This window comes from Aythya ferina (assembly GCF_964211825.1).
Source record: "Aythya ferina genome assembly, chromosome: 19".
Lineage (NCBI taxonomy): Eukaryota > Metazoa > Chordata > Aves > Anseriformes > Anatidae > Aythya > Aythya ferina.
The window spans coordinates 7,861,354-7,882,423 of record NC_140309.1 but is presented as its reverse complement, the minus strand read 5'-3'; the positions used below and the strand labels follow the sequence as shown (position 1 = coordinate 7,882,423).

Below are 21,070 nucleotides of genomic sequence, written 5' to 3'. Positions count from 1 at the left end.
CCCCGGCCCAGCCCGGATACCTGCGTGGCAGCCCTGCTTTGAGAGACTCCAGCAGCCCCGGGGCCGCGGGGGCTGCAGCGCGCTGCGCCCGGCGCTTCTCCCGCTGCGTCCCCCGGCGTTCCCCGGCCCCGCCGTCCGTGCCGCCGAGCTCTCGAGCCGGGAGGGAGGGCCGGGCTGCGGGTTGCAGTCACCTCCGGGGTTCCTGCTCGTTTTTCATTCTCAGGAAGTCCTCCGGGGCCGCGCTGGGCGAGCGGGAGCGCGCGCACGGAGGAGCTGGGAGCGGGCTGTTGGAGCCCGGACGCTTCACGTTTTGCGGAGGAATTTGTACATTTCTGCTGGTTTGGCCTACGCTGCTGTCTCTTTCAATTAACTGTAGCTGTAACAGAGAGCCGAAGGTGGGAGCCGAGCTGGGGTGGTGCCTTCCCTCCCTTCCTCCCTGCTCGGGGTCCCCCCGCTGCGGGGGCTGATCCCCCCCGGGCACGCAGCCCCGCGGGGAGGCGCAGCGCGGAGCCACGGCTCCCTGCCACACGCGACCCGTGCGGCCGTTTCCAAATAACAATTTCATCCCCTTTCCAAATAACAATTTCGACCCGCTTCCAAATAACAATGTCATCCCCTTTCCAAATACAGTTTCACCGCCCGTTCACGCCCACGGTACCGGCCCCGAGGCCAGCCTCGCGTCACAGGTAGCGGGGTGCCGTGCCTCAGGGAGGTGGGGGGGGACACCCCAACGGGCCCCGTGCGCGGGGCACTGGGAACCGGTGCAGCTCCAGCCAGGAGCTCTCCCCCTCTTCCAGCTCTCGTCTCCTCTGAGTCACTCGCTGCTCCTCTCGCGGGTGCCTCGCTTCGCCGTCTGCTGCCGTCTGGAGAGCCGCAGCGCTCCGGCTTCCTGTAGAGCAGTTCAGCGAAAGCAGTAATTAGGGCCCGTAAAAAATTTATTTTATTAGCGAGAAGTGTCGGTGGGTAATTGGCCATAATTTGAACCCAGCCAGATTGGAGATTCGTATAAAAAAAAATAAAAAAATAAAGCACAGCGATCTTTTTACCAGAAACACCGGGGCTGTTTGTTGCTCGTGAGCCCTTCCAGGGGTAGCTGGGACGGGACGGGACGCGGGACGGCGGCTGCGGGAGGGCGGCAGGCAGCGAGCGCCTGTGCCGTACCCGTCCTTGAGGGTGTTTGACACTGGCATGGGAAGAAAGGAAACCTTGTTTTCCAAGAACTCTGCTCTTTCTCAGCTTGATAAGCATTTAAAAGAAAAGCTGCACAATTGGAATTGGCAGAGCATCCTCATTCTTTTGTCTGTCTGTTTATTTTTTTCCCCTCATCCCTCGACATGTGCGCTACAGCCCACGGTTACTGCACCCCACAGCACCGCGGGCCTGGAGCTCTGCAGGCTCGCGCCCAGCTCTGCCCGCCCCAGCCTGGCTCTTTGAAGCCTGGCAGGGTCGTGGGGATCCGGCCCCCTCCCCGTGTCGGGGGGCACCGGGTGTTCCACCAAAGGTGCTTTTCCAGCCCCTTTCACTCCCCTTTTAAATTTTAAGGCAGCAAACCCAGGGCTGTGCCTCGACTTCAGGTGGAGGTTTGGGACCCGGGCTGGCTGCGCCGCACGGCCCCAATCCTTCGGGTATTTCTAGGGGTGGCTCTAGTGGTGTTCCTAGCGGGTCGGTGCGGAGAGGGGGCTGCCCGTCGGCGGCGTGTCTGGGACGATGCCTGCATCTCCTCGAGACCGGCGTGTGTCAGCGATTGGCGAGCGACCCGCTCCACTCAGTGCGGGCGGCCGAGCCGAGCCCCTGCGCACATGTCACGCCGGGGTAACGCCGGTGGAACCGGAGCCGGGAGTTACTTCAGGTTACTAGTCCTGGTTGTTGCTCGGGGTAAGGGCTCGGGGCGTTGCTTCAGGTTAGTAGTGCTTGTTTGCGCTTGGCAGCCCGGCCTGGAACCCGGTGTGACTGTTTCCCGAGGAATATTTTTGGTTTGAAAACTGAAGGTCAGCAGTTCGCGAGCGCCGCGCCTGCAGCCAACTCTGTGGTTCGCCTTGTGCCACTGGGCCAGCAGCACTTGAAGTCCCGATCAATTGATCTGCAACAATATGAAACCACGGACGGTGCCTGCCAGATAAAACTCCCCGTCTCGCCCCGTTTTCCCCACCCAAAGTGTCTTTCTGCCCGTATCCCCTTTCTCGCTGCCTGTCTCCCTCCCTCCCTCTCGGCTGTGTATTGGACTTTTTGTCTATCTTTTTCCATCTCTCTGTCTCTTTTCATAACAGTTTTTAATAATGTTTTAGTTAGTTCCAGCCTTTTCCCTCAATGGATCCCATTGGAAAATGCATTTGAAAGGAAACAGTTATACACTTCCCTTCCTTTGAAACTCTGCTGGCACCTTTTCCAGTGCAGTAAACCATACAACATGGATTTTCAAAGTTTCCAAACACAGACATGCTGGCGTTAAATTTATGAAAAAATATTTTATTCGGCTGTATAGTAACTACGAGTCTCCGAGCTGCTGGTCACAGTGAAATCGAAGCTCGCTTTGGAACTGCAACAGGTTTTCAAATCTCTGCAGGAAACGGGGCGGCGCTGGCCCGGCAACTCGGAGGGGTGCCGGGGTGCCCGGGGCAGAGCCCGGTGAGCTCGGGGCTGCTTCTCCCCGCAGACGGCGGCGTCGGAAGCGCCGCAGCAACGGTAGCTGCGGGGAGCTTCACGGTCATGCCAATCCCATCTCAAGTCACGGGAGAAAAGAGGAATTTGGCATCAAAGCGTTACGCCTTACGCTTGTTAGCGACCGTAGGAGGTTAAAGCTTTTTAGTTGCTCCGGGCTGAGCCCGGTGGCAGGGGGCTCAGTCATCCGTGTGCGCGCACGCTGCAGTCGGCGCGGTGGTTGGGGACCCGAGGCTCCGGCTGGGTGCGCGTTGTTGGAGCGCTGAGATCATATTTTCTAATATCGGGGCTCGGATGTTAGACTTCCTGGAACAGTTTCCCTGTGTGCTGTGGGTTTGTGCCTGTGGTTTCAGCCCTTCCAGTAGGGAATTGCTCACTCGACACCTGAGAACCTTCCTTTGCGTGGCACTGCTCTGGGCTGATTTTTTATTTTTTTTTTCTTCCAAATTTCCACAGGAGGAGCACGTGGCCCCCGTTCACCACCAGGGACCGGCCGTGGCCGCGTGCGTGCCCCATTGCCAGGGGGCTCCTCGGAGCAGGGCGAGCCTCAGAGCTCGCATCCTGCAGCACTTCACTCGCTCGAGGTGTGCCGTGATGCAGATAAGGGCTCCTGCGATAGAGGGGATGATAACGTGGCAAAAAGATCCCGTGCTCCGTTTTGCTTTTCTCCTTTCGCTTGTAAAATTCCTTTTCCTGCCCATGGGAGTTTTCCAGAGAAGTCACTGATGAAGTGTTATCGCTATCCTCAGTGCTTCGCGATGCGCAGGGAGAGCTGGACAGTTCGGGTCCAGATAATTGGATCGCAGAAGCTCCCTGGCTTCTGTCTCAAAGCATCTCCCTTCTGGATGCCTTTCGGCACGGTATCTCTAAAGCCTACAGAGAGCGGCTGAGCTATTAGGGAGCTAACGGGTTTTCTAGGTTTGGAACGCTCACCTCGAGGCAGAGGAGATGGAGGTACCCTAAATACACGGTCCTTCCTGGGCTGCATTCGTTCGTTTCCAAATCAGAGCTCTAATTAGCTGCAGTCGTGGCTGTGTTTGCCCCTTGCCTGCAGATGTGATCCCCAAGGTGTCACCGGGGCCAGGCAGCAAGCGAGGGACGTGCAGGTCCCGGCCACATCAGCACGGTGTGGTTCAAATGATCCTGGGTCCCCCTGGAGGAGCGGGACCGAGGCGAAGACAGAAGCTGCTCGAGCCCCCTTCGTCCCCAAAACACGGCTGTTTTCGGCAATCCCCAGCCTTACTGAGCACGTGCGTGTTTCAGCACGTGAGGAAGAGGTTTTTTGGGGACCATTTGTTTTGTGACAGCTGAAATTGGCACCTCGAAGGGGGAGAAAATGCTACGTCGTTAGGGCTACCTTATAGCGTGTCGGCGCCATGGGGTTGACTCGAAGTTGCACGGACAGCTCTGAATCTCGTATTCCTGACCTCTGGATGCTCGATTTTGTGTTCGTTTAACGTTTTTTTTATTGCTGTGTAATTTGTAAGCAATTCCCATCATCTTTAGAAAAACGAGCTCCAGCCGACCTCAGCTGGGATCCTCGGCAGGTGCCGAAATTTGGATCAACCACGACGGCGTCTGCCCCATCCGGGCGTTACGTCTGGGTGTTGGTTTGGGGCTGGTGTCCCGGAGAGCAGGCTACAGCCCCGCTGCTACGGCATCCCCTCGCTCCTGCTGCTCCAGCACCCTTCTTCTGCCTGTTGCTCCCTCTCCTTTGTCCTCCCTCGGTTGCTTTCCCCTCCCGTTGGCCGTCCCAGCGGATTAACCGGGCTGGCACGTGGGAGCTGTCTGCTAACACTCAGCTTTTCACCCCTTGGCAAAGTAAGGGCGGAGTGAGGTGGCAGAAGGCACGCCCAAAGCCCGCAGCCCTCCCCTGCCAAACTTCTGGTTCCTGCTCCGAAGTGTGAAGGTGCTGGGGATTTCACTGAAACGGCCGAAGCATTTTTAACTTGAGAAGAACAATATATTTTCCCTAACCTCATTCTGGCAAATGGCTGAACCTCTTCAGATGAAATTTTCCCCATAAATTTCGCTCGAGGAAAGCTTTTGGCATGGGGGATCGCCGCCTAAATGGTTAAAGTTTGGCGAAGCTGTTAGGAACTAAAAACAGGGTCTGACAATGGAAAGTGTTAGGTAAGCTTCACTGTAGGCACGGCCTCGGGGCTCTGCCCTTCTTGTAGGAGCGTGGCTGGGGGTGACAGGCCCAGGTTTTGCTTTACCTTTGGCGTTTGCTTTGCGAAGTGACAGCCTGGAGGCCGGGTCCCGCAGGAGGCTGTAAAAAGAAGCGCAGCGAGTGAAGGTGTTGAAACAGAAGCTCCTGCCCCAGCAAAGGCAGCTCGGGGCGAGCGCTCCTGTCTGCAGGCACTTTGCTCTCCTTCGCTTCTGCTCCAGGCACGAGGCTCGCCCCGCAGAAGGCAAGTTGCAGGCTGTCCGCTCGCCTCGGCTGCCAAAAAAAACCCCGTGCCCACCTCCGGCACCGGGGCAGGGAGGGCGGCGAGGCTGCCTCGTGTTCGCTGCGATTGTCCTGGTGAAAGCGCGCTCGGGGCTGGAGTAAATCTCTCGGGAAGCCCTGTTCACACCTCCTCCCCCGCTGTAAATAACATCTGACACAATTATGGCCGGGCGCACGCGGCTGCTGGGTGGGATGCTCTTAGCAGCTTGCTGTGCCTGCTGCGTGCGCCGAGCCGGGCTCCCGGGGCAGTGCGTGTGCTGGGCACCCCGCTCCCCTCACCGGCCATGAGTTCCCTTGTTTGGGAGAGGGTGAAGGACCCGAGGACCACGCAGACTGAGGACAGGGTGTTTTTTTAATGTATTTTTCATTTTGCATCATCCTGCCCCGCTGCAGCGCGCCTCTCTGTGTTTCCATCATCCTCTTTTTTTCTTCTTTTGGCGTACCCCTGCCTTGTGCCCCGCTCCACCCAGATGTGCCATGCCCTGCTCATCTTCGGGCTCTTTCCCCTTGGAAACCACTCCATCCCCACTCCACTCGTGCATCCTGCAGCAATATTCCCTCTGCAGCAAGAGCCAGCTGGTGCCGGGCTGGCCCAGAACTCTCTCTATATGTGCTGAGGAGCTGGCTTGCCAGCTCGGCGGGGCACAATTTCTCAGGAGCTAGCCAGGAGCCGTGTACATTTGGACGTGGCAGCCTTTGAGCTGCCAGACGGGTCAAATCCCTGCTGCTGGTTGCTGGCAGGCAGGAGCAGAGCTCCAGGGATTGCGCAGAGCCTCGGGGCGAGTGTTCCCAAAGTCCTGGTGTCAGCTCGCCCCTTTGGAGCAGCCCTACTGAAGGCGATGCTGGGAAATAATGGTTTTTCTGGTGATTCCCCAGGCTTTATCAGTCCAGTGAGTGGGTGTCTTCAGCCCCAGCTGGCTGCATGGGAATGGCACATCCTGGTGCGGAGACAGCTAACAAAAGCTGTCATGAACACGGATCCGCCACCAGCCCCGGTTAGCAGGGGTGTCTGTGCCACTCCATGTGATGCTGCGTGTCCAAAAGCGACTCCTGCAGCCTCACCGGGGCCGCAGGGGGCACACCAGGCTCCCGGCCCCGCCGCCAGGGTCAGGCCCCCCGAGCGCAGGGAGCTGCGAAGTGCGGCTCGGCGCAAGTGGAAACGGCTTCAGTCGGTGTTTTGACTGATGGGTCTTTTCAGGAAATTTCTGAGAATAACAGTTCTAAAAATGGCTGCTTCTTTCCACTGATATTTCCTGGAAAAGGCCGCAGTTAATTTTAAACCACTATCCTTTTCCCTTTTCAAGTGGAAATGGCTCTGTGCTTGTCCTCAAGGCTAATGTCACTCTCTCTGCCCTAACCTGAGCCGTGCAGTGGAGCAGGACCACGTGCTGCTGCCCGGGCTTACAGGACCACTTGGTCCTCCAGAGCTGCAGAAACGTGGTTTTTTTAGGGGCACACACGTGGCACGTGTGCCTGCTTTCCCCGTGGAAACAAATAACCACCTCCCCCTGAGTCATTTCAAACCAATGTTCTTTGTCAGCGACTCCTGAGCCGCCCTGCGCACGCGCGACAGCCGCCTCTAAAACCATTCCCTTGCTGAGCCCGCAGCCCTGCTCTTTGGGGGTCAGGAGCACGTCCCGAGGTGGTTCTCACACCCCAGGCTCCATCCCCGAGTGTGGCTCTGGGGCTTGGGGATAGTTGGGGATTTGGGGTGAGCCGGAGGGGGCCGGCAGCAGCCCGGGGCAGCCCCTTTGTGCCAGGGGCAGCACGGCTTCCTCTGCGGCTCTCGGGCAGGCTGGCTGCTTCGGGTTGGGAATATGTCATTAATTTTTATACCTTCCCCTGTAAACCATCGACCCTTTTTATGATGTCATGAGGGATTCCTTAATTTTGCAGCTGCTTCCTGGTTACGTCAGAGAAGAGCCTCCCGTCCTCGAGCCCAGCGCTGCAGCCCAGGCCGGCTGGAAACAAATGAAGTGTTGAATATCTAATGGCTTCCACAGGGAGAGCTGCTCCATCCTCCCCAGGCCCCCAGCATTCCTCACCTCGCAGGCCTCCCTCCCCTGGACGAGCTGGGGTTTCGGCACGGAGCAGAGGGAGCCGCGGGCTCCTGGGCGGCTCCGGCTGCTGGGGGAGCACCCCTGTGCCGTGCGGGTCTGGGTGCTGCAGCTGAGACCCCCCCCCCCAGGGTCTTTCTGCCTCTTTTTGGGGAGAAGTCGGTGCGGGGAGATGGATCTGGGGGCTTCCAGGTGGTGGCTGCAAGCCGAAGGTCGCTTCGGGAGGGTTTCAGCCCGCTGCGTGCGGGCGGTGGCATCCAGCTGGGCCGTGTCCCGACCGCCACCTCCAGATGCAGAGCTGGGGAGCACCTTCCCAGCAGAACCAGCCAGCGTTCCCAGGATCTCTGCGGGGCATTAGCCAGGGCTGGATGAGTGCATCTGGCTTCCCAGGCTCTTTGGGGGGGGCAGACGGGTGCGCGTGTGACTCGCCGTTCCCAGCAGAGAGCTGGGAGTGCCCGTGACTCACAGATCCTCATCGAGGGGGCGTCAGGGAAATGCCCTGCAGCCCTGAGCATCCCTCCCCGTGCTTCTGCTGCTTTCTGTCTTCCCCTTCCACCGCCGGCCTTGCCCGCTTCCTGCAGACGGCCCCGGCCCCGCCGGGCAGCCCCGGAGCCCTGCCAGCACCGCGTCTGGCGGAGGGTGACTCACGGGGAAAACTCTGCCGCGTGGCTGAGCGATAAGAGAGCAAACAAAACGGCCTTCAGGTGGTGTCAGCCCAACGCTGAGCGGCCTCTCGTCTTCCCCGCAGGGCAGCAGCAGGCTGGTGAATCAGCCGTCTGTGCCGCCGAGCCGCTGACACACCACGCAGCGGGCTTTGGGCACGGTTCGCCCGCGGCCCCGGGCTCCTCCACCTCTTGCATCCCCCCCCAGGCAGCCCGTTGTGTCGTCCTCAGCACTGTCTGGAGACCCGTTTGCTCCATTGCCTTCGTGTGGGGTCCTTTAGGGCCTCCCCGGGGCTCAGCTGGGGGCTCAGAGCGCGTCCCTGCTGCCGGCCCGGCGCTGCTCCAGGCTTCCCGGCCCCGAGCAGCAGCTCAGGTTGGGCAGGACGGAGAGGCCAGCGTGGAAAGCGTCTCGCTGCAATCCTCCTGACCCTTGGCTGGATCCGATGGCCTCAATCAAAGCGATCTCTTCTGGCTGTCGGGGCTCTCCTCCACCTCTACCTGCAGCGGAGCAGCCAGGAGCCTTCACCTCCAGCCCTCCTGCCCCGTCCCTGCGAGCACCCCTGCGGCCGGGGCCACGCGGTGCTCTGCCCTGCTCGTCCCTCGCAGGATTTCCTCCTGCACATGGCACTCGGGTGGCTGTGAGAAGCTTCCTCCTGCAGATCCCCTTCCTCGGCCAGGCTGCCCCTCGCATCGCCGCCTCTTTTCCCCTTCCCATTTCCTGCGGCTGGTTGCGTTGCCCGGACAGAGCTTTGGCATCGCTGTTTTGTCCACCCTAGTGGGAGAGGGGATGTGTTTATCACTTTTCCTGGAGATTATCTGTTTAAGCACTCTCTGACAGTTACAATAACAAGGGCAGCGCGTTGTGTTTCCCAGCAAAAGGACACTCGCTGCTGAAAGATGTATAGCACTAATTAGAAATACATAACATCCGGCCACATGGCAGCCTTCTCCCGGCCGCTCCATTTCCTGAGCTCAGCCGACTTTGACGACAGTTGGTTTATGTTTTCCATGAATATAATGTTCTCAGAGCAACGCAAAGTTCTCCCCGGTACAAAAAAATCCCCGCTCTCTCTGGCTCTCTCCCCCCTTTCTCCCCTCAGCCTTCCCCCCTCGACACAGGTAGATTTATGGCTGCAGAGAGCCCGGGTCGGATCCTGCCGCCGGCTGAACCGGAGCAAAACTCGCAGCCCGGAGCCAAGAGCCCAGGTAGGCGCTCGCAGAGGGCGCTGCCGCAAAGGAAGCTGCCTCCTGGTAGCAAAACACAGCTCTGGGTGCAGGCCGGTACCCAGCTGGAGACAAAAACAACATTTCCTCCGTGCAGAGGAACAGGAGGGCTCTTCTGCAGCGCAGGGGGGTTCTGGCGAGCTTCAGAAAAAAAGCAGCCCGTCCCTTTTCCCCGTCGTTTTTTTCTCCGTGCTCGCAGCCTGATGCTCAGCAGCTCCATTTTTTTTTTCTGGCCTGTCCCCTCTCCTTCCTCTCGATGGTTTTTCGGAGGTCCCCGTGTGCTGGACGGGAGCAGGGCGGCTGCTGTGCTGTGCGTAACGCAGGTCAGGTGTAAGGGTGGCTGGATGTAGGAGCAGGAGGACGATGGAGCACGCTCGGGGAGGTGAAATCGTAGAAGGTTTTAGCTGCCGAAATTAATTCCTATTGAATATGGAAAAAGTGCCGTGTTTCAGATGTTTCTAGCCCGGCCAAGCGTGGACAGATTTCTAGTAGGACAGGAAAACTCTCTGCTAAAAAGGTTATTCTGCAGCAAAATCGCAGAGCCCCTTTCCAGGATTTGCAGTTGCTCGATGAGCTCAAGGAAAAGGTTGTAAGTGGTGGTGTTTTTTTTTCTAACAAGGGTAAGCCACTATCTTGTTTCCTAGCCTCGCTCTCCCGAGTAGCCCAACTGTTTGGGCTAAAGATTTCCGGATGAATTCAGGCTGAGACAGGCACCCAGCACGGAAACTTCAGCTCCCAATGGTTGGAGTTGGAGCCAAGTGGAAAAAAAAGGGGCTTACGAGTGGCTGGTGGCAGGCGGGCTGCTGGAAACCCTGCCTGCACGGCTGGCAGAGCTCAGCTCCTGCTGCCCAGTCCCATCCCTGGTGGATTTGCAGCAGGCTGCAGGGTTCTCACTTATTTTTCTGGTGCAAGAAAACAGAGCTTTATAAATTCAGCCTGGGAAACGTGGGGTAACGCAGATACACCAGGCTGCTGCTCCGGGCTGCCAAGTGTTCGGTGATGGCTCTGCCCTAAAACACCTCCTGCTCCCTTCCTGCGCTTCAAGCTCCTGCTGGCACAGCTGATGTAGTGCTGCAGGTGATGGAGAATTGGGGCCAGCTCAGGAAAGCTCCCAGGAGGTGGGGTTTGGGAGCTCAGCTCCCTGCTGGGCCATGTTTTTTTTTTCTAATCTCGGTGTGAGCTGGTGGCAGGGGCTGTTTGATACCAAACGGGAGCGTTTGCCTGGTTGTAGGGGGGAAGGTGGAGGGGGAATTGGCCCCTGCTGACACTCCTGGTGCTGTGCTCGGTGATCTCCTGCACGGGGTCACTGCTGGGGCTGCTGGTGGCACGGCAGAGCCTCATTGCCACCACCCTGGGGCAACTGGGGAAGCAGATCTGGCAGTCACAGGCTGTGCCCTGCCCGGAGCACTCAGGATCTCTGTGCCTGCACTTGGCTCTCTGGCAGCTGATGTCCCCGGGCTGTGCTGGTGCTGTTTGCCTGCAGGGACAGGAGTCACCTCAGCGCCACTGAAGCCTCTGAGAACGTCTGGTTTCATCAGGTTTACATCCTAATGCATCGTGCTTTACGAGCAGCACAGCCCAGCTCAGAGTTAACGACACTTCGTGGGCTCCAAAGCAGCGAGCCATCGCTCCCACACCCCCTTCAGCAAAAAAAAAACAACTTTCACGAGCTCTCTGCCCTCTGCTCATCCCCTCACCCTGAGCAATTTCAGTTGCACGGGCAGCTGGGGGTGTTTTTGGTCTGCCCCCCTCCCAGTCCCCTTGTCACACGGTCGGGAGCCCTCGCTCCCAGCTCCCGGCTCAGCACGCGCTGCGGCTCCCTGCCTCCCGAGACGAGTGGTGAAAAGGCACAGAAAGTGACTCCTGATTTATGGGGCTCTCCTCTTTTGTCCTAGAATTAAGCTCTTCACAGCCTTTGCTGGCAGGGCTGGGAGCTGCAGCGCCGGGGCACTTTTGGTGGTGGGGAGCAGCACCGGCCGTGCTCTCACCTGGGCTCTTTCCCTGCCCTGCGAGGACTCGAGGAGGCTCCTGGGCTGCACGAGCCTCTGTGAAATGAGCCTCACAAGCCTGGCCAGGGGGTGAACTTCCAGGAGCAGTGGAATTGTTTGATTTAAGGACGGGATGACAAGGAGGCAGAGCTGGAGGGCACTTTGGGGGGGACGGCGAGTCACCCGGAGCATGGTGCCCGCAGCCCCTGAGGTGCTGCCTGCCCAAAGCACGGGGGTTCCTGCCGAAATGCCTGGGGCTTTCCCAGCAGCACAGCACCCACACCGTGCCCTGGGGACCCGGTGGCACTCAGGTGGCAGCGTGGTGGCCGTGGTGCTGCCCCGTTCCTGGAGAAGAAGCGGCGAGTCCGGCATCACCGCGACGGGAGGAGGGAGCGCGGGGAAGACGACTGCAATTTCTTGAGCTGGACCGCGGCCAGAGCGCTGCGACTAACACTCTTAATTGTGGGAAAGGCTTCATGAAAGAGATTTACTGTCCCAGAGTGGTCACATCTCCAGTTTTATGTTTCCTCCAAAAGCTGACGGCCCTGCAGCACGGCACTTCCTACCGGCGGCGCTCTGCGGCACCGGCTCAGCCCCGGCCCCGGGAGCAGAGCACCCTGCTTGGGCTGCCGGGGGCTCCCGGTGCCACCCTTGGTGGTCTCCCTGCCAGGTGCTGAGCTCGCTGCCTGCTCTGAGAGCCGGCCAAATGAAGTCTGCAGCCGATCCTGCCCTTTCTACCTGTGTTTTCTAGGTGCTTTTTAGTCTTTCCTTTTTTTTTTTTCTAGTGGTTTTTAACCCTCCCCACCCCATCGCTCTGAAATAATTTACACTTAAAACCCCGTTTTAAGTTTGTTCTCCAGGCCTCAGGCATTTTGCTAGCGCCAGCTGGAACGGGGTCGGTGCCATGCTTTAATCCTTCTGCCCCTCGTGCTTTAATCCTCCTGCCCTTCTCTCAAAGCCCTGAACCCTGCTGCCTGCACACCGCTGGTGCTCATCTGCCGGGGGCTTTCTCCCCATCCCAGCTCTGGGACTTTGCTTGTGTGGGCACCGGTTCCCAATCGATTCCTACATGATTGCGTTTGCTGTATGAAAATGAAAACCTCAAAAAGCTTCCTTGGCTTGTACCGGCCGTGCCTGCAGGGTGAGAGGTGGCAGCCCTGGTCGGCAGCGGGTGATGGAGCCAGCAGTGGGTGATGAAGCTGACAGTGGGTGACACATGAGCTGGCTGCAGGTGACACATAAACTGGCAGCGGGTGACACGAGAGCCAGCAAAGTGCTGCATCCTGCACCGAGCAAGCAGCAGGGGCTGGCAGGAGCCCCCCGGGTACCTCCCGTCCCCATAGACCACAGCTCCGCTCCTCCCCGCAGCAGCTCCCCCGCATCTCAGGAGAGGATGCAAAGCAGGAGCAGAGATTATTCGCAGGGCAGGGGCTGCCCGAGAGGCTCCAAATCTCCCTCCTGGCCCGGCGTGGGCAGCCTGGCACGCCGGCGGTGCTCCCGGCCTCGCTAAACGCGACCCACGCCCAGCTCCAGGCAGCTCCCTGGAGCCAGCGCCCCGCCGCTCGCAGCAGCCTCAGAAGTGGTTTCTGGCTGGGTGTAGATGTGCCGAGGGGATTTGCTCTCACTCCGAGAGCGGCTCTGTTTGGAGGAGCTGTGGTCGTGTGGCATCTACTTGAGTAACTGCGGCAATTAAGCGCTCTTGACAAGCTGTTGTGTGACTGCTGAACTGAGGGGAGGAGCCCCCTCCTCAGCTGCTGAGGTTACAGCTCCAGCAGGGAGGGAGATCAAACAGGCAGCTAATTACCCTTTTAACACTTACCCAAACCCCCTCCTCCAGGGGAAGGCCTGGGCTCCAAGCAGCAGCTTCCGTGCTGGTAGCACCTCGGGGCACGACGTGGGCAGCGCAACCCCAGCCTCTTCACCAGAGCTACCCCAAAAACCACATTTTTTCCCTTTATATGGAGCAGTCGGGACCAAGGAAGGTGCGAGCCGAGGATTTACTCATCCCGCACCACGCGGCTGCCCAGGTGAAGCGAGGAGGTGGTGTCTGAGCTCTCTCTCTGTCCCGCAGAGTGCCTCTCCGAGGACTGCCGCTCCGTCATCCAGGAGCAGGCCACGGCCCTGGGGCTCTCCATGTTCGCCCTGCTGGTGAGGCGCTGCACCGACCTGCTGCGGGACTGGGCGCAAGGTAAGGGGCTGCGGCAGGCCCTGAGGCGGCCTGGTGGGGTTGGGGCCCTCGTTCCCTGCTTTTTGTAGGCTCCTTCCACTCTGCTGGGGTGGAAACCAGAGGGTTTCTCCTCCAGCATCCCAAGCGCTGCCCTGCTTGGAGCTGGCTTACCTGGCAGGAGGGCACACCGTGTGTGCAGGCAGAAATGTTTGGGTGAAAGGGAGAGACACGGGGCTGTAGGGAAACACCCTAAAATTGGGATCTCAGGATCTCCGGGGATCCCACACCTCTGTGGCCAGCACACTGACACCCAGCTGCCTTCAATAAAAGAGATTGCAGGCGTCCCAGCTCCCCCCCTAGGCTGGTCCACAGCTCTGCCTTTTCCCTTGCTTTCCATTTGCTGTTCCCTTGCACCTTCAGGGCTGGGATTTCGGGATGTGTTGTCCCTTCCCTGTTCTTATCCGTGACGGAGAGACTGCCTGAGCCTGGCTCCTGGCTGCAGCACGCTGCCTCAGCTCTCCCATCTTGTGTTTGCAGTTCAGCCACAGGAGGTGGAGCAGGAGGATGAGGAGGATGACATCAAGGTCTCTGCCTTGCCCCAGGACCTGAAGGAGCTGCTCCCCAGCGTCAAGGTGTGGTCGGACTGGATGCTTGGCCACCCGGACACCTGGAACCCTCCTCCGACCTCTCTGGAGCTCCCCAAACAGTACGTGCATCCATCCCCTGCTCTGTCTTGTGGGGTCTGCATCCCCCCTGGGCTCCTTGTGGCCCCTTTTCCCCTCGCTCATGCTTGCTCCTGGCCGTGACACCAACACGAGCTCAGCTCCCCCCCAGGAGAGGCTCCCTGTGCAGGGATGCTTGGTGGGGACTTGTCACCCTCGGTGACACGGTGACTCCCTCGGTGAGGACAGACATCCAGCTCTGGATGCTGAGAGTGCTGGGGGGAAAAGCAGCAATGGGGGGGTTGTGGCAGGTGTTCCTTGCTTCTGGGTGCTAGGAGGTGACCAAGGCTTTTACCTAGTGCTTGGGCTGCGTGCTGTGGTCGGGATACATCCCCGCTGGGCACCCTGCTATCCCGTTTTGCACGGCACACACATTTTGCTGCCTTTTTCCTGGCTGAAACAGGCAAAGCTCGGTGAGGCTGGGCAGGCCTGGAGCAGCTTACCTGCCCCAGAGCTCCCAAACTCACCTCCCTCCTCCTTCAGGAACAGCTCGGCTCTACCCCCGCCACGCAAAAAAGAGTTAATTTCCTAAACTGGCCGATTCCAGCCCATTAGTCCATAATGCGGACTAGGCAATTTGCATATTTTTGGACAGAAAACCGAGCGCAGGGGCCAAGTATGGAGTATGCGAAGCTGTGTCTGAGCATGCTCCGTAGCTGCTTTCCCGCAGGATTTTCCATCTGCCTCCGGTACTCCGGATCCAGAGCCTGAAATCACGTCTTATTGTTAATCCAAAGGAGCCAGAACCCGGGGTGATGGGAAGGCGCATTAAGAGTAATCCAGCAAAGTGGCTTAACCATTAATGGGTCCCCGCTCCGTGCGTCAGGTCCAGTCCCTGCTCTCCGAGTTTATTGCCTCTACTCCAGTTCTTTTTCATTTGGCTGAGGAAATGGAAATCTCACACAGGAAGTTCTGGGCCTCATTTTGTGGAGATGGAGTCTGTTTTCTGTTTGTCGGCTGCTCGGTGTGGGACCGCTGCCTGCTCATGTGAACTGCTGCCCATCTTTGGGCAGGAACTCAAACCGGGATCCGTCACGTGCGCCTCTCGGCACCAATCCCCCCCTTTCCCCTCGCGCTGCCTGCGCAGGGAGCCGCCGAGCCCTTGGCGACGGGCAGCCTCGAGATGGAATTTCTGATCGGGCTCGCGCAGCCAGCGCTCGGCGCCTTCCAGGGCCCAGCTGCCTCCCCCTGCTGCGGGCTGCGGGCGAGGGCCGCGGCCCCCCGGGCTCCTGGAGCAGGTGCAGGCTCCTGCTCGCCCCTCGAGGCTGGAGAAGGCTTCGGGCACAGCCTGCCCCGCAGTGCGTCGACGTGGGGAGCGGTGGGCACGGCCCCGGGGGCTCTGCTCTGCAAGGTCCTGGCTTGCCCAGGGTCTTTGTCCCGTCCTCACAGGCTCAGCTGCTTCCACATCTTGCATTTAGGGTGGCTGAGCAGCCCTTCTGCTTCCTTGCTTTTAGGGCAGGGCAGCCTTCCAGGGGTTTTCTCTCAGTTCCTTGCCCCCTGGCCCTTTGGCTTAGCAGCAGCGTGCCGTGCCCGTGGCAAGGACAGCGGCTGCTCTTTCACCCCGGCCTTTTGTGCTGGCCCAGCATCACGTCCCCAGCTGTTGGGGGACCAGGACAGCAGGAGCTGAGCTTCCCTGGAGGCACAGGTAGTGGGGAACAGCAGGGAACCAGCTCGTGGGCATGGCCTGGGGCTTGCTGTGCTTTCCCTGGAGGTAGGAAAGGAGCCGGGGAGCACTCGGTTGGTGTTTCAGCTCTCTCTTGCCACACGCCAGCTGCCTGGCCTGGAGCTGCTCGGTAACCAGGTGGAGTCACCCAGCTGAAGGGTTTGGGTAGGAGCAGCTTCAGAAAGCTCAGAAGTCAAACGGGGCAGAGCAGCAGGCCTGCGGGAGGAAGCCAAGGCTCGTGGGCAGGGCGAGCATGCGAGGAGCAAGCACAGAAGCCAAGCTGCAGAGCTGCGAGGAAGGGGCCTGTGTTTTTGTACACGTGCTCCGTGCCTCCCGGGATGGGGCTGTGCCACCCAGGTCCCCGTTCCTGCACCAGGGCCGAGGGAGAAGCTGGTGGGAGGCACTGAGACCTCCCAGAGCTCTGCTGCCACAGCTTTCGGTGCCCCTCGGGGTGACGTGGGCGCAGAAAAGGGACGGTAAAAAAAAAAAAAAAAACAAAAGACACAGGCCACTTAAGCACAGAAGCATCCTGCGAGGATGCCACGAATGTGCTAAAGCTTCTGGAAAAAACAGGCCCCGTACCCACCTGGCAGCCCACCAGGAGCAAAAGGCCTGGCCCAGAGCTTGCATCAAAGTGCAGCTCGTCCGGGGCCAGCGGCGCTGCCAGAATGACGGCCTGGGCTCGGGGCCAGCGGGGCAGCTTGTCAAACCTCCGCCAGAGCCCGGGGCCCGAGCTGCTGGGGCTCAACGTCCCGAGGCCTCCAGCTCGTGCTGGGCTCACCACGTTCATGCTCGCCGGTTCTGGGGAAGCGGGAGAGCTGGGGGACTTTGAGAACGCCTAAACTCAGCCCAGCTGTGGCAGTTGGTTTATTGCTTTCAGCTGGTACTTGAACCCAGGTCCTGGTCTTGGAGTCTTTCCCAGGTTTAATCCCCGGAGCTTTCTCTGCAGCTGTATGACACTGCGCTGACCCCGAATGAGGATAGGAAAATAGAAACGGTGCCAAGCCAGAGTCTCTTTTTCATTTGGAGTCTGGCTGTCTGCCCATGACCAGGGTTACATAATGGGAAACATAGCTGGGGCTCTGGAGAGCCCGCGTTTCACCACGCTGCCCAGACCTTCGCATTCTGATGCTATATATCTTCCTAATTGTAGCTCGGATGCATTTATCACACTGCTGGATTTGAGTCCTTACAATAAAAAAAAAAAAAAAAAAAGCAGCGCACCAAATTCCTCCGCTCGCTGCTTTCCCCCTCGGACGGAGGCGGAGGGGAAGGTGCGAGGGGTGAGCGCGGTGCCGAGCCACGTGGGAGTGGGCTCTGCGGGGCTGGAAATGCTGCTCGGGGAGGCTTGGTCGTGGGGTTTTTTGTCTTGGCAGCGAGGTGGGAGTGAGCAGGCATCCCCTCCCGAGCTGGGAGAAGCTGCACCTCTCCCAAACTCCCTGCCCCGGCACGTGGATCCGGCTCTCGGCCCCACCCGGATAAGGGCTGGGGCTCAGGGGATGCCTTGGGAAATGGGTTTAGGCTGCGAGGCCACGGAGAGGTCTTGGGCTACTGAGTGCGTTGGGGAGGCAGAGCGCTTCCTTCCTCCTCTGCCTCTTCTGGAGAGGCTCAGCAGGTTTTCCGTGGTCCTTTTTCCTCTGGTTTTATTTTTATTTTTTCCTGTGGTCGTCTTTTCTCTGGGTTTTCTAAACCAGGAGCTAAACCCGAGCGTGGACACCTCTGCCTCGGAGCAGCAGAGCCCTGTGTTTTGGGGTTGTGTGTCTGGAGCAGGCTGCTTGCAGCTCTCCCAGCTCCTCTGGCTGCACGCAGCTGCCTTAAAACACGTTTACCTTTGAGCACTCTTCACAGCAAGCATCGTGCCAAAGTCCAAGCAGGAGCTGTTGATGCAGCAGTGCATCAATGTGCATCTTGCAGACCTGCTGGCCCCGTGCGTGCCGTGCAGGGATGGGAGGTGAAATAAAGGGGTCTGGAGGAGCAGGGAGCAGTGCGTTTCCTAAGGCACGGAGATGAGCAGCAACCGGGGTGAAAAGTGAGCCTCCAAGGAGGCTGCTGTCGTTCTGGTGAATCCCTCTCCTCTTGAGACGTGTGGCTGAGGAGCTGAGACAGGCAAAAGCTGGGCACCGAAGAGCAGGGCTTCTCCTTGCTCTGTTTTGTTGCTGTTGGAGCTAAACAAAACCCAAAAATCAATAGGGAAGCCAATGGCTCGACAGATAACCTGCCTCGGGTCCAACCCCGGAGAATCCGCGCTCCTTTGGTGCTGCAGCAAAGGGCCTCTCGGTCTGCGGAGCCTGTCTGCAAGCATTTAAAAATGGTTAATTTGAACCGAGTATGAAATGAAATCCAAAAGCTCTGAGCACATTCGAGGGCTTACCTTCCCGGAGAGATCTGCCAGATCTCTCTCATCGCATCGCTCTTTGTGCAGAAGTGTCACCGCGATGGCAGCTCCCGCTGGGGGAGATGGACGGGGCCGGAGGCGAGGGTGCCAAGACCTTGCTGGAGTTTGCGGGAGACGAAATGGAAAATCCCTTTCGCAGACGTGAGCCTTGTTAGTAATGCTGGCCACCAGAGTTTCCCTATCAAGACATCAAAGCGAGGATCCGGAGGTGTCTCGGTAGCGTAAACCTGGCCGAGAATGAAGGTGAAGGCGAGGGAAGTAGGAGCCAAAAGGCTCCTCGGAGAAGGGCTCTGCTTTAAAGCAGAGGCTGGCTGGGGGCAGACGGCGTGCCCTTGGGCGAGGAGAGCGACCCTGCAGCTCTGTGGGCAGCGTCCTGGGGGAGGGATGGGTTTGTGGGGCACCCGAGTGACCGAAGGGACCACGTGTAGGGCAGAGAGGGGCAAAATCATTGGCACCATGGGGCAGAGGGGCTCGGATGCTGTCCCCTCTCCACCCACAAAAGCTGTCCCCGCATCCACGCACGGGACACGGCCGGTGACCTCTTTAGGGACGAGCTCCCACCCCGAACCCCTTTTGTCCTTTCCAGCGGAGCTGCTTTTCCTCCGGCTTCCCCTGGGCTGAGCCAAGGGGGGTGGGAAAGAGGAAACCTGGGAGCGGGACACGGAGCCCGGTGCACGGCGCTGGGGCTGGCTCCTCGCAGAGCCCCGGGAGCGCGCCAGCCCAAGTCGTTTGCCATCTGCGCGGCAGCGCGGCTCTTGGCGGCTGGGGAACACAATGCAGGGCTTCTTTCGCTCCGCTCTTTTCCGGGTTTGTTCTGCAGCTGTGGAGTTTTTGAATGTTAGTGTTTAAACAAGCTGGTATTACACAGGAAATGGCCACCTCCACAGGCCCCCGCAGGCTTGTAACATGGGGTCATTGTACTTGATATTAATCACCAGGCGGCCCGCTCCCCCAGCGAAGACGGTGGCTGCGCAGCGCCAGCCCCGGCCACCGGCGATCCAGGCTCGCTCCGTGCCCCCCGTGGGCATCTCCCCCGTGCCCTCTGCTCCTCCCCGCCTTGCTGAGTGTCCCACGGCCCCAAATGTCCCCTGTAATCCCAAGTGGGAGCCGTCCCCACGCCGTATCAGCGCGGCCACCCCGCGTTCCCCCGTGCTCGGCCGCGCACTTGTGCGGCTCCCCTCGTCCTCGGGCTGCGTCCTGTCGGCCTGCAGCTGGGCTGCGCTCGCACTGACAGCTACATTAAACCTGGAATCCTGAGGCAATAAAAAAGAAATTAACTCTTATTTTTTTTTCCCCCCCGTCCTGGGGGGAGAAGCAAATGGAAATGCGTCCGCGGGGAAGCGAGCGAGCCCCCCGTTCGGAGGAAAGACCTCGCGCTCACCCCCTCCTCGCTTCCTCGGTTAAAAGCTCTGGGAGCCCCGGCCGTGTACCTGGGAGCTGCGTGCCTGGGCTCGGCGTCAGAAATTCGGCACCTCCCTCCGTGGAGGGAGGCCGAGGCCGTGGCACCGCGCAGACGGAGCCCTTCCAGGCGGCCTGGCCTGCGGGGGCTCGGCACGGTGACACAAGCCAGAAGCGCCTGGCTGCGGTGTGCTAGGAAGGGGCAGCAGGGAGAAGGCTCCTGGCCGGGCTGCCCGGGGCTGGGTGACCTGCAGCAGGAGCAGGAAACCCACAGGGAGCCCTAGCTGGGGCGGGTGGCAGCCAGGAGGTGCTCGTGGCGGTGCCGGGGGGCGCCCTGCAGAGGGGGAACCTCTCCAAAAGGGAAGGTTGAAAACTCTCGGACCCGCTCTCTGTGTTACCTCCAAGTCGTAGGAGAAAAGCAGAGCAGAAACGCCAATTTCTGCTGCGATGCTGGTTTTTTTTTGGAGGCTCTGGATGATGCTGCACGTGCCGGGGTGCTGCCCGGCCCCTGGGCGCTGCGGCCGAGCTGCTGGGGGCTGCCTGCAGCAGGAACTCGCTGCCTGAGGAGCCGGCGCACGCAGCCTGCGGTCTGACTGAAGGAAGCCCAGGGTGGAAACCTAACACGTGCAGAGCGAGTGACAGATGTGGCGAGGCACTGCGGGGAGCGGGGCATGAAGAGGATGAAGTGACAGGGACAGCTCTCACGCTCGGGGGTGCTGGGGCTGCCCGAGGGGGGCTGCGGGCTGGCAGCGTCAGCTCACGCGGCCGGTGCCGAGCCCCGTGGCAGGAGAGGGCTCCCTGAGTCTAATTTGTGCCGTGCCGTCACCCCACCACCACTGCTGGCCCCAAAACGTGCCTGGTTCTGGGTCCCTGCCCTGCCCTACATCCTGCTGCCACCCTCAGCCCTCCTCCCTCGCTGGTTCTCCTCCAGCCCTGCCTGCAGCCCCGTTCCTTGACCTCATTTCTTTCCTTTCTCCTCCACCCCGTGCACCTGGCTCTCTCAGCCACCTGGGAGCATCCCCGGCACCACGACGACGTGTCCCTTCCTCCCCTTCCCTCCCTCCCGGCGCTGCCCGGAGCCTCGGCAGCTCCTTCGGGGCCCCTTTGGCACGATGTGAGCGGGCTCAGGCAGCACGGCCCCGCTGCCAGCAGGGTGCTGAGGGCCGGCTGAGCCTCCCTGCCCCAGCGCATCTCCCCTGGGCAGAGCTCGCCTTGGAGGTGGCCCAGAGCAGCCCTATCGCATCCGGTGCTTGTCTCTGCAGCCCGGGCCGGAGGATAAACTATCAGGGCTGTGGGGCAGTGGATCATTCCTCTTATTATTTTCTTCTTTTGCAGATAGGGGTCGTGGAAAGTTCAGTTCCTTTTAACCCTCGCAGCTCTGTTTATTTTCCAGCTGGTAGCACAAACGCAGCGTTTCCCATTACATCACAAAGGGCCTCGGACAGATCCCTCCGAAAAAAAAAAAAGGAAAAAAAAAAAAAAGTGTTGCAACTGTTTATTTTTTTCCATATTTAAACATTTCTGACAGCCAGACCTGGCTGAGCCAAGCGATGGAGCTTTGTGAATGAACCCAGCTCCCGGTGTCTGTGCGCAGAGGGCTTTGAAGGACCTCTTCTCCTCTGCAGCGCGCGCTGGCCGGGGCTGGCTTCGGGACGTGGGCGACTCTGCGGTACATGTGTGCTGA

At 59.7% G+C, this 21,070-nt stretch overlaps 1 protein-coding gene and 1 long non-coding RNA gene across 3 annotated transcripts in view; one reads left to right on the top strand and one right to left on the bottom strand.

The window, feature by feature from the left end:
• The window catches only part of SMG6 (SMG6 nonsense mediated mRNA decay factor), a 105,154-nt gene that overhangs the window by 36,657 nt on the left and 47,427 nt on the right, over positions 1-21,070 (top strand). For both annotated transcript variants that reach the window (XM_084493196.1, XM_084493195.1), the window contains exons 11-12: positions 13,113-13,229; positions 13,746-13,914. In XM_084493196.1, coding sequence (XP_084349322.1) covers positions 13,113-13,229; positions 13,746-13,914 — 286 coding nt within the window. The remainder of the gene's footprint in view (positions 1-13,112; positions 13,230-13,745; positions 13,915-21,070) is intronic.
• Positions 595-1,182, bottom strand: LOC311421549. The gene is made up of 2 exons (XR_014684902.1): positions 1,047-1,182; positions 595-889 (listed from the first exon to the last, which is right to left on the bottom strand). It is a non-coding gene; the product is annotated as an uncharacterized lncRNA (long non-coding RNA).